This window comes from Eriocheir sinensis, unplaced genomic scaffold (assembly GCF_024679095.1).
Source record: "Eriocheir sinensis breed Jianghai 21 unplaced genomic scaffold, ASM2467909v1 Scaffold218, whole genome shotgun sequence".
Classification (NCBI taxonomy): Eukaryota; Metazoa; Arthropoda; class Malacostraca; order Decapoda; family Varunidae; genus Eriocheir; species Eriocheir sinensis.
This window is the reverse complement of record NW_026111519.1, coordinates 477,501-492,459: the sequence shown is the minus strand read 5'-3', so window position 1 is coordinate 492,459 and position 14,959 is coordinate 477,501. Positions and strand designations below refer to the sequence as shown.

General features: G+C 45.0%; 1 protein-coding gene across 4 annotated transcripts in view; it reads left to right on the top strand.

Annotated features, from left to right (window-relative positions):
* Window positions 1-14,959, top strand: part of LOC126990871 (thyroid peroxidase-like) — a 47,025-nt gene that overhangs the window by 27,508 nt on the left and 4,558 nt on the right. For 2 of the 4 annotated variants that reach the window (XM_050849519.1, XM_050849518.1), the window contains exons 1-5: window positions 5,852-6,819; window positions 7,412-7,580; window positions 10,837-11,006; window positions 12,613-12,721; window positions 13,349-13,521. In XM_050849519.1, coding sequence (XP_050705476.1) covers window positions 6,573-6,819; window positions 7,412-7,580; window positions 10,837-11,006; window positions 12,613-12,721; window positions 13,349-13,521 — 868 coding nt within the window. In that variant the 5' untranslated portion in view covers window positions 5,852-6,572. Of the gene's footprint in view, window positions 1-82; window positions 190-3,981; window positions 4,070-4,291; window positions 4,448-5,851; window positions 6,820-7,411; window positions 7,581-10,836; window positions 11,007-12,612; window positions 12,722-13,348; window positions 13,522-14,959 lie in introns of those variants that run through there. The other 2 variants (XM_050849521.1, XM_050849520.1) reach the window with 2 other exon arrangements.

Sequence of the window (14,959 nt, the reverse complement as noted above, 5' to 3'; positions counted from 1 at the left end):
GGATCTCTTACCAACAAAACCTTGTTAATATCCCCCTTACTAAAGCCCTTCATGCTGTTATAAGATTCACCCTTTATTACAGCCACTGGACCCACCACCCATCGGCAAGTGTTCCAGGAGGCAAGAAGGAGTGACTCTACACCATGGAACTTTGACAGACCTCCTCCTCCTGCCTTCAAGTCTGGCCAAGTAAGTGTGTGTGTGTGTGTGTGTGTGTGTGTGTGTGTGTGTGTGTGTGTGTGTGTGTGTTTCTAAAGGAGTGACTAAAGACTCTCTCTCTCTCTCTCTCTCTCTCTCTCTCTCCTTCCCCATCAGTGAACTGTTCAAAAATCTTCTCTTCCTCCTTTTTCTTTGTCTTTTTCTTCTTCTTCTTCTCCTCCTCTTTTCTTTTCTTCTTTTTCTTCTTCCTCTTCTTCTACTCCTCCTCCTCCTCCTCCTCCTCTTCTTCTTCTTCTTCTTCTTCTTCTTCTTCTTCCTTTCTTCCTCTTCCTCCTTCTTCTTCATCTTCTTTTTCTTCTTCTTCTCATCTTCTTCTTCTTCTTCTTCTTCTTCTTCTCTTCCTCCTCCTTTTCCTTCTTCTTCTCCTCTTCCTCCTTCTTTTCCTTCTTCTTCTCTTCCTTCTTCTCTTCCTCCTCCTCTTCCTTCTTCTTCCTTCCTTCTTTTTCTCCTCCTCCTTTTCGTTCTCGTCTTCCTTCTTCTTTTTCCTCCTCCTCCTCCTCCTCCTCTTTCCTTCATCCCTACACTGTCCAAATCCCTTATGCAAGAGTTAACCAGCATCTTCACTCTTTCATCCCTCACCGTGGTAAACTCATGAACAATCTTCTTTGGTCTGTATTTCCTCCTGCCTGTGACTTGAACTCTTTTAGGAGGAGAGTATCAGACCACCTCTCCCCCTGAAACTGACCTCTCTTTTGGCCACAACCCTTCCATTGGCTAGGCCCACCTGTAAAGAGATGCAATTTGACCCTGTACAGAAATGCTATTTGGCCCCACTTACCTGAAGATAGCATAGTAACATCTATATTATTTTATGTATATATATATTTTTTATAGCAAAGGAAGCAGCTCAAGGGAAAAAAAAAAGAGAAAAAATGCCTGCTACTCACTGCCCCTATGAAAAAAGAGTTTAGATGAGTGGCCAAAAGAGAGGTCAGTTTCAGGGGGAGAGGTGGCCTGATACTCTCCTCCTGAAAGAGTTCAAGTCATAGGCAGGAGGAAGTACAGACAAAGGAAGACTGTTCAGGAGTTTATCAGTGAAAGGGATGAAAGAATGAAGATGCTGGTTAACTCTTGCATGAGGGATTTGGGCAGTATAGGGATGAAGGAATGAAGATGCTGGTTAACTCTTGCACGTGGGAAATGGGGAGTATAGGGATGAAGGAATGAGAATGCTGGTTAACTCTTGCATAAAGGATTTGGACAGTATGGGAATGAAAGAATGACAGTGCTGGACAACTCTTGCATGAGGGATTTGGACAGTACAGGGATGAAGGAATGAAGATGCTGGTTAACTCTTGCATGAGGGATTTGGATAGTACAGGGATGAAGATGCTGGTTAACTATTGCATGAGGGATTTGGACAGTACAGGGATGGAGTGAGGATGCTGGTTAACTCTTGCATGAGGGATTTGGACAGTACAGGGATGAAGAAATGAAAAGGCTGGTTAACTCTTGCATGAGGGATTTGGACAGTGCAAGAATGAAAGAATGAAGATGCTGGTTAACTCTTGCATGTGGGATTTTGGCAGTACAGGGATGAAGGTGTGAAGCTGCTGGTTAACTCTTGCATGAAGGAGTGAAGATGATGGTTAACTCTTGCATGATGGATTTGAACATTATGGGGATGAAAGAATTAAGATGCTGGTTAACTCTTGCATAGGGGATTTGGAGATTACAGGGATGAAAGAGTGAAGATGCTGGTTAACTCTAGCATGATTGATTTGGACAGTACAGGGATGAAGGAGTGAAGATGCTGGTTAACTCTTGCATGAGGGATTTGGACAGTACAGGGATGAAAGAGTGAAGATGCTGGTTAACTCTTGCATGAGGGATTTGGACAGTACAGGGATGAAAGAGTGAAGATGCTGGTTAACTCTTGAATGAGGGATTTGGACAGTACAGGGATGAAAGAGTGAAGATGCTGGTTAACTCTAGCATATGGGATTTGGACAGTACAGGGATGAAGGAGTGATGATGCTGGTTAACTCTTGCATGAGGGATTTGGACAGTATGGGGATGAAAGAATGAGGATGCTGGTTAACTTTTACATGAGGGATTTGGACAGTACAGGGATGAAAAAATGAGGATGCTGGTTAACTCTTGCATGAGGGATTTGGACAGTACAGGGATGATAGAGTGAAGATGCTGGTTAACTCTAGCATGATTGATTTGGACAGTACAGGGATGAAGGAGTGAAGATGCTGGTTAACTCTAGCATAAGGGATTTGGACAGTACAGGGATGAAGGAGTGATGATGCTGGTTAACTCTTGCATGAGGGATTTGGACAGTACAGGGATGAAAGAGTGAAGATGCTGGTTAACTCTTGAATGAGGGATTTGGACAGTACAGGGATGAAAGAGTGAAGATGCTGGTTAACTCTAGCATAAGGGATTTGGACAGTACAGGGATGAAGGAGTGATGATGCTGGTTAACTCTTGCATGAGGGATTTGGACAGTATGGGGATGAAAGAATGAGGATGCTGGTTAACTTTTGCATGAGGGATTTGGACAGTACAGGGATGAAAGAATGAGGATGCTGGTTAACTCTTGCATGAGGGATTTGGACAGTACAGGGATGAAAGAGTGAAGATGCTGGTTAACTCTTGCATAAGGGATTTGGACAGTACAGGGATGAAGGAGTGATGATGCTGGTTAACTCTTGCATGAGGGATTTGGACAGCATGGGGATGAAAGAATGAGGATGCTGGTTAACTCTTGCATGAGGGATTTGGACAGTACAGGGATGAAAGAATGAGGATGCTGGTTAACTCTTGCATGAGGGATTTGGACAGTACAGGGATGAAGGAGTGATGATGCTGGTTAACTCTTGCATGAGGGATTTGGACAGTACAGGGATGAAGGAGTGATGATGCTGGTTAACTCTTGCATGAGGGATTTGGACAGTATGGGGATGAAAGAATGAGGATGCTGGTTAACTTTTGCATGAGGGATTTGGACAGTACAGGGATGAAAGAATGAGGATGCTGGTTAACTCTTGCATGAGGGATTTGGACAGTACAGAGATGAAAGAGTGAAGATGCTGGTTAACTCTTGCATAAGGGATTTGGACAGTACAGGGATGAAGGAGTGATGATGCTGGTTAACTCTTGCATGAGGGATTTGGACAGCATGGGGATGGAAGAATGAGGATGCTGGTTAACTCTTGCATGAGGGATTTGGACAGTACAGGGATGAAAGAATGAGGATGCTGGTTAACTCTTGCATGAGGGATTTGGACAGTATGGGGATGAAAGAATGAGGATGCTGGTTAACTCTTGCATGAGGGATTTGGACAGTACAGGGATGAAAGAATGAGGATGCTGGTTAACTCTTGCATGAGGGATTTGGACAGTATGGGGATGAAAGAATGAGGATGCTGGTTAACTCTTGCATAAGGGATTTGGACATCATAGGGCTGGCACCTTTGGAGGCTGTAAAATGTGTTTCTGTTGTTTCTTTATTGATTTGTTTATTAATTGCAATTGAAACTTTTTGACTTAAGAAGGTTTATTAATTCACCATTTTGAGGTTTAATGATTCACCATTTTGTACATGTTTTGTATAAGTATTGCTACTAATTATTTAACTTATAATTATTTATTTATCAATCCACCTAACTATCTATTTATCTGTCTACTACTACAACTACTACTACTACTACCATGAGAATCAGCACCCTCACTATACTACTACTACTACTACTACTACTACCACCACCACTACCACTACCACTACCACTACTAACTTCCTCTGGCTTGCAGGATGTGTGACAAAGAAGAAGAAGCAGAAGAAGAAGACTCCGCTCACAAGGAAGAAATTCTGTAGCCCTGCTGGACCTCATTGGTGTAGGTAATGCTGATTAATTTTTCTTTTAATTATTTATTTATTGATTTATTGATTCATTTTACAGCTTCTTTTCCATGTCTCTCTCTCTCTGTCTGTCTCTCGCCTCCTCCTCCTCCTCCTCCTTCTCCTCCTCCTTATCATAATTATACAGTCTGCCCTTCGTAAATACTTCTCCTCCTCCTCCTCCTCCTTCTTCTCATACCTCCTCCTCCTCCTCCTCCTCAGGGCATCATTGAGAAGTACGGCCTGGCTCTGCAGTCTTCGGGATTCTTCGCCGGCTACGACATCAACATCAACGCCGGCATCGCTAACTCTGTGGCCACTCAAGCGCTCCAGTTCGTCGCCTCCATGATGCCGAACACAGTGGCTTATTTTGAAGACGTGAGTGTTTGTTTGTTTACGTCGCTTGTGGGGGGCGGGGGGGCGGCACCTTGACTGTGTTTTTTATTTTTTATTTTTTTACAGTAGAGGAAACAGTTCAAGGGAAAGAAAAAAGGAAACAAAGAAAAAATGAAAATGCCTGCTAAAGAAAAAGCCTGCCTGTGTGTGTGTGTGTGTGTGTGTGTGTGTGTGTGTGTGTGTGTTTAGTCTACCCTTTGTTAATTCTTCTTCTTCCTCCTCCTCCTCCTCCTCCTCCTCCTCCTCCTCCTCCTCTCTTCTTCATCCCCTCCTCCTCTTATTCCTCCTCCTTCTCCTCAAATTCACTCATGCTAACCAACCCTCCTCCTCCTCCTCCTCCTCCTCCTCTTCACCCCCTCCTCCTCTTATTCCTCCTCCTCCTCCTCCTCCTCCTCCTCCTCTTCACCCCCTCCTCCTCTTATTCCTCCTCCTCCTTCTCCTCAAATTCACTCATGCTAACCAACCATCCTCCTCCTCTTCCTCCTCCTCCTCTCTTCTTCATCCCCTCCTCCTCTTATTCCTCCTCCTTCTTCTCCTCAAATTCACTCATGCTAACCAACCATCCTCCTCCTCTTCCTCCTCCTCCTCTCTTCTTCATCCCCTCCTCCTCTTATTCCTCCTCCTTCTTCTCCTCAAATTCACTCATGCTAACCAACCCTCCTCCTCCTCCTCCTCCTCCTCTCTTCTTCATCCCCTCCTCCTCTTATTCCTCCTCCTCCTTCTTTGTTATGTTATATATCTAGACTTTCAGAAAGCCTTTGACAAAGTGCCACACGAAAGACTCCTCAAGAAACTCAAGTCGGCAGGACTAGGCGGCAATCTGACAGCGTGGATCAAGGACTGGCTCACTGGAAGAAAACAACAAGTTGTACTCAACGGACAGGCCTCCGAGTGGCTCCCGGTCACAAGTGGAGTGCCACAGGGGTCAGTGCTGGGACCCATACTTTTCATCATATATATCAACGACCTAGAACTAGGATTGAAATCCAATCTTTCAAAATTTGCCGACGACACAAAGGTGGGTGGGAAGGCCCTCACGACGGCAGACTGCGAAATTATCCAGAGAGACCTGGACCAGATCACTCGGTGGTCAGAAAAATGGCAGATGTCCTTCAACACTGCCAAATGTAAAGTAATGCATATCGGATCCAGAAACAGCAACTACACATACCACATGGGTGGCGAACCACTACATGTTGTGCAAGAGGAAAGAGACCTCGGGGTCACCATCAGCAGTGACTTGAAACAAATAAAACACTGCAAGTCCGCCTGTAAGAAAGCCAATACAATGCTTGGGTTCATATCGAGGAACTTCGAATACAAGACGCCGGGAGTTATGTTATCCTTGTACAATTCGCTGGTAAGGCCCCACCTGGAATACGCCGTGCAATTCTGGTCTCCTAATTACAGGAAAGACATTGAATTACTTGAGAGAGTACAGCGCCGCGCCATGAAGATGATACCATCACTGAGGACGAAGCCCTATGAAGAGCGACTCGAGCGACTCAACCTCTTCACGTTGGAAAAGAGACGCCTGCGGGGAGACATGATACAAGTCTTTAAGTACCTGAACAAGCTCAGCAACGTTGATCACTCCAAACTCTTCACGCTACAAACCAACCTGAGAACAAGAAACAACGGAAAAACAATTCAAGCAAAGCGATGCAATACCGACATCGGCAGGAGTTATTTCTCGAATAGAGTTGTTCGCCACTGGAACAGCCTTCCTGCAGAAGTGGTTAGCGCAGAGACCATCAACTCCTTCAAGAAACGCATTGATCGCCACTTTGCTGCATCGGGAGTGAACTAAACGCTCCCAAGAGTAGATACACAAGTGCTTTAATCCTTCCCTGCAAGCCACTCCTATGGCAAACGGATTGATTGAATCACTGAACGCAGGCAGCCTAGTAATGAGCCAACAGGCTTTCTGCTGCCTGCTAGTCCATGTTTCCATGTTTCCTCCTCCTCCTTTTCTCCACCCCCTCCTTCTCTTATTCCTCTTCCTTCTCAAATTCACTCATGCTAACCAACAATCCTCCTCCTCCTCCTCCTCCACCTCTCCACCCCCTCCTTCTCTTATTCCTCTTCCTTCTTCTCATATTCACTCATGCTAACCAACCATCCTCCTCCTCCTCCTCCTCCTCCTCCTCCTCCTCCTCCTCTTCCTCCCCCGCCACAGGGTCAGAAGGTCAAGGAACGCCCCATTGCCAGCACCTTCTACGCACCCTTCAACCTTTACAAGCGAGGCAAGTTCGACGAGGTCCTTGAGGGGATGGTCAGCTCCCACGCCCAGAACGAGGACATGGCCATTTCCGAAGCCATGACCAGCAAGATGTTCGAGGACGCTAAGACTGGTGGGTATGGGGGTATGGTGGGGGTGGGTATATAGGGGATTTTTATATTTTTTTATCTTCATTTTATTTGAATTATTATTATTTTATTTTTTTGTGTGTATTTAGTGTGGTGTGTACGTGTGTCTGTTCTTCTTTCTCTTCCTTATCCTCCTCCTCCTCCTCCTCCTCCTCTTCTTCCTCTTCTTCCTTTTCTGCATCATCTTCTTCTTGTTCTTCCTCCTCCTCTTTTTCTTCTTGTTCTTGTTCTTGTTCTTCTTTCTCCTCCTTATCCTCCTCCTCTTCCTCCTCTTCTTCCTTTTCTGCATCACCTTCTTGTTCTTCCTCCTCCTCTTTTTCTTCTTGTTCTTGTTCTTCTTCTTTCTCTTCCTCCTCCTCCTCCTCCTCCTCTTTTGCTTTATCTTCTGCATCTTTTTCCTCTTTGCTTTCCTCCTCCTCCTCCTCTTCTTCTCTCCTCTTCCTCCTCCTCTTCTTTTTCCTTGTCTCCTCCTCTGTGTGTGTGTGTGTGTGTGTGTGTGTGTGTGTGTGTGTGTATTACCTATTGCTGGTCATATATCTCTTTATATCTTTCAATATCTATCTATCTATCTATCAGGTGTTGGCCTGGACCTGGCGGCACAGATCCTGCAGCAGGGGCGTGACCACGGCATCGCTGGATACAACCGCTGGAGGCACCTCTGCGGCCTCCCGAAAGCTGCCTCCTTCCAAGGCCTGAGTGACGTCACTGCCCCGGAAAACATCAAGAAACTACAAGGGATTTATAAGTAAGGAAGCCTTGTATTGGTAGCTTCAGTTTGCTTGTTGGGAAATGCCTATGTTGTTCTGCACTAGAGAATGTCCCTGAAGCCGAAAGCAGTGTTTATAGTGTGTTCCGGCTAGTCTGTGTCTGTCCTAGGTTAACGTTAGCTGTCAGACCGTTATGTAAAGTCTTCAGTTCTTATGGATTTAATATGATAGCAAGGAGGTAGTGGGTTAGGTCAGGTCTGTCCCAGGTTAATGTTAGCTGTCAGACCGTTATGTACAGTCTTAAGTTCTTATGGATTTAATATGATAGCAAGGAGGTAGTGGGTTAGGTCAGGTCTGTCCTAGGTTAATGTTAGCTGCCTCCTGAAAGCTGTCTCCTTCCAAGACCTCAGTGATGTCGTTGCCCTGGAAAACACCAAGAAACTACAAGGGATTTATGATGTAATGTGTATATTATAATGTACATGTGTATGTATGACTGTACGTGTGGCGACACCCGGTCGGTGTCGCACAACAGGATGTCTAACAACACGTCGTGCTTTTGGCCGTGGGAAGCTGTGATGAACTGACACTAGGATCAGCAAATGATGACTTTCATCAACAGTCATCAACCGGAAGCCCCACCCTTCCGGACGCACTACAAGCAAATAAAACAGGCGAACAACGCAGAGAAGAGGAGAGAAGACGGGTGACGGGCAGGCGAGCGGTGCTCCGCCGCTCCGCGCCCTGCAGCGGTGTGGCTGTCTCTGATTTCGTGCGTCTCGCTCACGTAAACTGTAAACCTTATGTAGTACAACTGTTAATATAGTTAAAATACATTTGGTATTTGTATCAACCTGAGAGAGAGAACTAAAGAGAACTAAAGTGAACTAAAGTGAACTTATAACGGCTACCGCTCGGCCACACATCACTTAACTAAAAAGGCTATTGTGTTGTCTCACGACTTCTATCAACTTGTGAAAGCAGGCAACGGTACACCGGACCTCACGTGAGATAACAGTTCGCGCCTTAAATCAAAAACAACAAAAAACAGCTAACAAAAAGGCTAACAAAAATCTGCTGCACACTGAACCTTCGAGTCACACCTGGACACAAAACTGTCGCAGAGAAACGCTCATCCGTTGCGTGACAATTAATTGCCAGTGTCGTTACCCTCGGCACGCCTTCGAGACGGGTGGGGTTTACAACAATAGATAAGGTTGTGTGAAAAGAGGTAATGTTATCCGTAGAGTCTCCTATTAATTACAATGTGATAACAAGGACAAGTCTGGAGAACCTTAGAAGCATCGGCAGTCAGTCTTCTTAATTCAATTGGAGCCGTAATAACCGAGGGTGTAGACTAACATAGGGATAGGTACAATTTAACCTTGAACCTCATGTGCTTCTGCTTAAAACAGACTTTTTCTCTGCACTAACAGACTTAACTTGAGCAGATGCTGTCCCTAACTTTTATCGTAACCAGCATGTGAATATCTGTAAGCTTTGGAAGTAAGCAGACAAGTCTTACTTACCCTTACTTGACATACCACTGTTACCCGTTACGGGAATTATTTTTGGCGTCAAAGATGTCAGTCATCCACGTTCGTTACGATCGAGGGATAGGTGGAAATTTGTCTTTGTCATTTGATGTTTATTAATGCTGGAATTACTTTAATCAATTATGCTGGAATTATATATTTCAGTGAGATTTGTTACAACAGTGATTTCACAACTTGGTGACAGGATTTTCTTTTATAGTACTGTAGACCTGTAAAACGGAGTATTAGGAGTTAGTGGTGCTGACTGCCGATGCTTCTAAGGTTCTCCAGACTTGTCCTTGTTATCACATTGTAATTAATAGGAGACTCTACGGATAACATTACCTCTTTTCACACAACCTTATCTATTGTTGTAAACCCCACCCGTCTCGAAGGCGTGCCGAGGGTAACGACACTGGCAATTAATTGTCACGCAACGGATGAGCGTTTCTCTGCGACAGTTTTGTGTCCAGGTGTGACTCAAAGGTTCAGTGTGCAGCAGATCTTCTTCAAGGATTGTTCCTTTTTCTTTTTACTATTCCAAATAGCTCCATTACCATGTATCCTAATGACAGTTTAGTCAATTTAATTTTACTAGGATGTATCATGTAAATAATTTTTCGAGCTATTATTTTGTTTTCTCGGAATAGTACTGAGCTTCCATGTCCACGACTCTTACCAAGTTTACCTCGCCCTGTATGTACTTTGCCCATTTCTTGTTACTTCCATGCTCATTTTTAATTGTCATTGGCATTTCCCGATGCTGTATCGTTAGGCGGGCTCTGACTTGTATATATATATTTTTTTTAAGCAATAACAGGACCTCGTTTAACTAGTACACATTGTGCGACTGTAACATGGGTAGGTACACTGCTTTTAAAGGTCGGGTGAGTCGCGAGGTCGCGACTTTTAGAGAACCGAGCGATGTAATGTGTATATTATAATGTACATGTGTATGTATGACTGTACGTGTGGCGACACCCGGTCGGTGTCGCACAACAGGATGTCTAACAACACGTCGTGCTTTTGGCCGTGGGAAGCTGTGATGAACTGACACTAGGATCAGCAAATGATGACTTTCATCAACAGTCATCAACCGGAAGCCCCACCCTTCCGGACGCACTACAAGCAAATAAAACAGGCGAACAACGCAGAGAAGAGAGAGAAGACGGGTGACGGGCAGGCGAGCGGTGCTCCGCGCCCTGCAGCGGTGTGGCTGTCTCTGATTTCGTGCGTCTCGCTCACGTAAACTGTAAACCTTATGTAGTACAACTGTTAATATAGTTAAAATACATTTGGTATTTGTATTAACCTGAGAGAGAGAACTAAAGAGAACTAAAGTGAACTAAAGTGAACTTATAACGGCTACCGCTCGGCCACACATCACTTAACTAAAAAGGCTATTGTGTTGTCTCACGACTTCTATCAACTTGTGAAAGCAGGCAACGGTACACCGGACCTCACGTGAGATAACAGTTCGCGCCTTAAATCAAAAACAACAAAAAACAGCTAACAAAAAGGCTAACAATAAGTAAGGAAGCCTTGTATCAAAGCCTTAAGTCTGTGATCTTAACCCCCATACATTTCTCTGTTAACACAATTTCTTATATATTTTTTAGCCCTGAGAATACAAGATGCCTTTCCCTTCAAGATGGAGACATTGGGAAAGGCCTTTGTTATCCTGCACTAGACTAACAATGCCTTGCAAATACTACTACAACCTCTACTAACAATGTGGTAACTCTCATCCATCTCCCAGGCATGTGGATGATGTGGATCTCTTCACCGGTGGACTCGCGGAAAAGCCAAACTGTGGAGCGCTGGTCGGGCCCACGTTTGGCTGTTTGATTGGTCGCCAGTTCCACCACCTGAGGCGAGGCGATCGTTACTGGTATGAGGACGACATCCCGCCCTCCTCATTCACTAAGGGTACGCGTGTGTGTGTGTGTGTGTGTGTGTGTAGATTAGTAAGTAAATATTTATTGCTATCAAAACATCATATACATAGATACAAACAAAAACATCGTAAATTAAGCATCGGTCTGTGTGTGTGCGTGTGTGTGTGTGTGTGTGTGTGTGTGTGTGTGTGTGTGTGTGTGTGTGTGTGTTTAGAGAAGTGTTTAACCCGGTAACAGCGGGTACCATGTTTCTGAATGGTCCTTCTAAGCAAGAAAAATGAGGAAAATCATCATCCATACAAACCATTTCATAATATATATCAAAGCATTTGTGATCAGTTTATGTATCATCTTTTGGGGGGTGTTATATCATGGCACAAATTTGGCCCGTCGCTGCTACACGGTAAAGCCACAAATTTGGCCCGTCGCTGCTACACGGTAAAGCCACAAATTTGGCCCGTCGCTGCTACACAGTAAAGCCACAAATTTGGCCTGTCGCTGCTACACAGTAAAGCCACAAATTTGGCCTGTCACTGCTACACAGTAAAGCCACAAATTTGGCCCGTCGCTGCTACACGGTAAAGCCACAAATTTGGCCCGTCGCTGCTTCACAGTAAAGCCACAAATTTGGCCCGTCGCTGCTACACGGTAAAGCCACAAATTTGGCCCGTCGCTGCTACACAGTAAAGCCACAAATTTGGCCCGTCGCTGCTACACGGTAAAGCCACAAATTTGGCCCGTCGCTGCTACACAGTAAAGCCACAAATTTGGCCCATCGCTGCTACACGGTAAAGCCACAAATTTGGCCCGTCGCTGCTACACAGTAAAGCCACAAATTTGGCCTGTCGCTGCTACACGGTAAAGCCACAAATTTGGCCCGTCGCTGCTACACAGTAAAGCCACAAATTTGGCCTGTCGCAGCTACACGGTAAAGACACAAATTTGGCCCGTCGCTGCTACACAGTAAAGCCACAAATTTGGCCCGTCGCTGCTACACGGTAAAGCCACAAATTTGGCCCGTCACTGCTACACAGTAAAGCCACAAATTTGGCCCGTCGCTGCTACACGGTAAAGCCACAAATTTGGCCCGTCGCTGCTACACAGTAAAGCCACAAATTTGGCCCGTCGCTGCTACACGGTAAAGCCACAAATTTGGCCGTCGCTGCTACACAGTAAAGCCACAAATTTGGCCCGTCGCTGCTACACGGTAAAGCCACAAATTTGGCCCGTCGCTGCTACACAGTAAAGCCACAAATTTGGCCCATCGCTGCTACACGGTAAAGCCACAAAGATGGCCCGTCGCTTCTAACCAGTAAAGCCACAAATTTGGCCTGTCGCTGCTACACGGTAAAGCCACAAATTTGGCCCGTCGCTGCTACACGGTAAAGCCACAAATTTGGCCTGTCGCTGCTACACGGTAAAGACACAAATTTGGCCCGTCGCTGCTACACGGTAAAGCCACAAATTTGGCCTGTCGCTGCTACACGGTAAAGACACAAATTTGGCCCGTCGCTGCTACCTAGTTTAGATTCCCAACCTAAATATTTTCCTGCGTCACCAATAACATATATCTAGATAGTGTTTAAAGATATACCAAGTCAATTTTTGGCTCACGTACGTTCAATAAACACTTTCAGAACAACTTTACGAGCTCTGCAAGACCAGCCTGGGACGTGTGATCTGCGACAGCAGCGACAAGCTCCAGCACGTCCAGCCCAAGGTCATGCTGGAGGCTGATTCCTTCCTGTAAGTATGAGAATGACGGTCAAACTATGAGGTTCTGTATGAGTCAGTATGTGCTGTTTTAATAAGTGTGTTTACGATAGTTTTAAGCTTGTATTCTTAAGCATCTCAGAGCGCCAGATCGCCAGTTTGAAAATAGTTACATAGATAGATAGAATGTGAATGTTGGATAGATGCGTGTGTGTGTGTGTGTGTGTTTATGTGACGAGCTATGTGTTACGTCTATGCATGTGTTGCCATTATGAGGGAATGTTTTGGGTTAAGGAAGGGACGGATAGCTGGACAGACAGACAGAGGACCAGGTGATAGTTAACCAAGCTCTCCACCCACAGCAATGCACCAATGGCCTCTTGCAGACTCCTTACGTTCACAAGTTCTTATATTGTCACTACGAGGGAAAGTCTTTGGTTATGGAAGGGACGGGTAGTTAGGCAGACAGACAGAGGACCAGGCGATAGTTAACCAAGCTCTCCACGCACAGGAACACCCCAATGGCCTCTTGCACCCTCCTTATGTTCTCAAGTTCTTATATTGTCACTATGAGGGGATGGCTTTGGTTAGGAAAGGCACGGGTAGCTAGGCAGACAGACAGAGAACCAGGCGATAGTTAACCAAGCTCTCCACACACAGGAATGCCCCAATGGCCTGCCAGGGGAAGCATATCAAGGGTGTGGACCTGAAGAAGTGGAAGACCGCCAGCCCCAACTTCATCATTCCCGACAAGATGCTTCAGGAGAGCATTGAGAGGGCCAGGCGCGACATCACCAACATGAGGGACTCCGAGTGGAACCTCTGGGAAGCACGTGAGTGTTGGCGTGTGTGTGTGTGTGTGTGTGTGTGTGTGTGTGTGTTTTCTTTTTTATTTTAATTTCAACGGTTAATATTTCTAAGTGTATATTTCTGTGTGTGTGTGTGTGTGTGTGTGTGTGAGAGAGAGAGAGAGAGAGAGAGAGAGAGAGAGAGAGAGATTTACTTATCTATATGTACGTATGTAATATAATGATAATGATGATGATGATGATGATAGTGAGGTCAGTACAGGGGGGTGAAGGATGGAGGGGAGGGGGGAGTGACCTAGGATGACCCCAAATACACACAATGACCTACTTTGACTATGACATTATTATTATTTTTTTTTTTCTCTGACCATCTTGTGAGCCTATGGGGAGGCCTATTCTGACATGACTTGTGATTGGTGTGTGTGTGTGTGTGTGTGTGTGTGTGTGTGTGTGTGTGTGTGTGTGTGTGTTTCATTATGGAAAAGGCCTATTGAAATCTACAGAACTATACTGACATGACTAGTGATTGGTGTGTGTGTGTGTGTGTGTGTGTGTGTGTGTGTGTGTGTGTGTGTGTGTGTGTGTGTGTTTCATTATGGAAAAGGCCTATTGAAATCTACAGAACTATACTGACATGACTAGTGATCGTGTGTGTGTGTGTGTGTGTGTGTGTGTGTGTGTGTGTGTGTTTCATTATGGAAAAGGCCTATCGAAATCTACAGAACTATACTGACATGACTAGTGCTTGGTGTGTGTGTGTGTGTGTGTGTGTGTGTGTGTGTGTTTCATTATGGAAAAGGCCTATCGAAATCTACAGAACTATACTGACATGACTAGTGATTGGTGTGTGTGTGTGTGTGTGTGTGTGTGTGTGTGTGTGTGTGTGTGTGTGTGTGTTTCATTATGGAAAAGGCCTATTGAAATCTACAGAACTATACTGACATGACTAGTGATCGTGTGTGTGTGTGTGTGTGTGTGTGTGTGTGTGTGTGTGTGTGTGTGTGTGTGTGTGTGTGTGTGTGTGTTTCATTATGGAAAAGGCCTATCGAAATCTACAGAACTATACTGACATGTCTAGTGATTGGTGTGTGTGTGTGTGTGTGTGTGTGTGTGTGTGTGTGTGTGTGTGTGTGTGTTTCATTATGGAAAAGGCCTATCGAAATCTACAGAACTATACTGACATGACTAGTGATTGGTGTGTGTGTGTGTGTGTGTGTGTGTGTGTGTGTGTGTGTGTTTCATTATGGAAAAGGCCTATCGAAATCTACAGAACTATACTGACATGACTAGTGATTGGTGTGTGTGTGTGTGTGTGTGTGTGTGTTTCATTATGGAAAAGGCCTATTGAAATCTACAGAACTATACTGACATGACTAGTGATCGTGTGTGTGTGTGTGTGTGTGTGTGTGTGTGTGTGTGTGTGTGTGTGTGTGTTTCATTATGGAAAAGGCCTATCGAAATC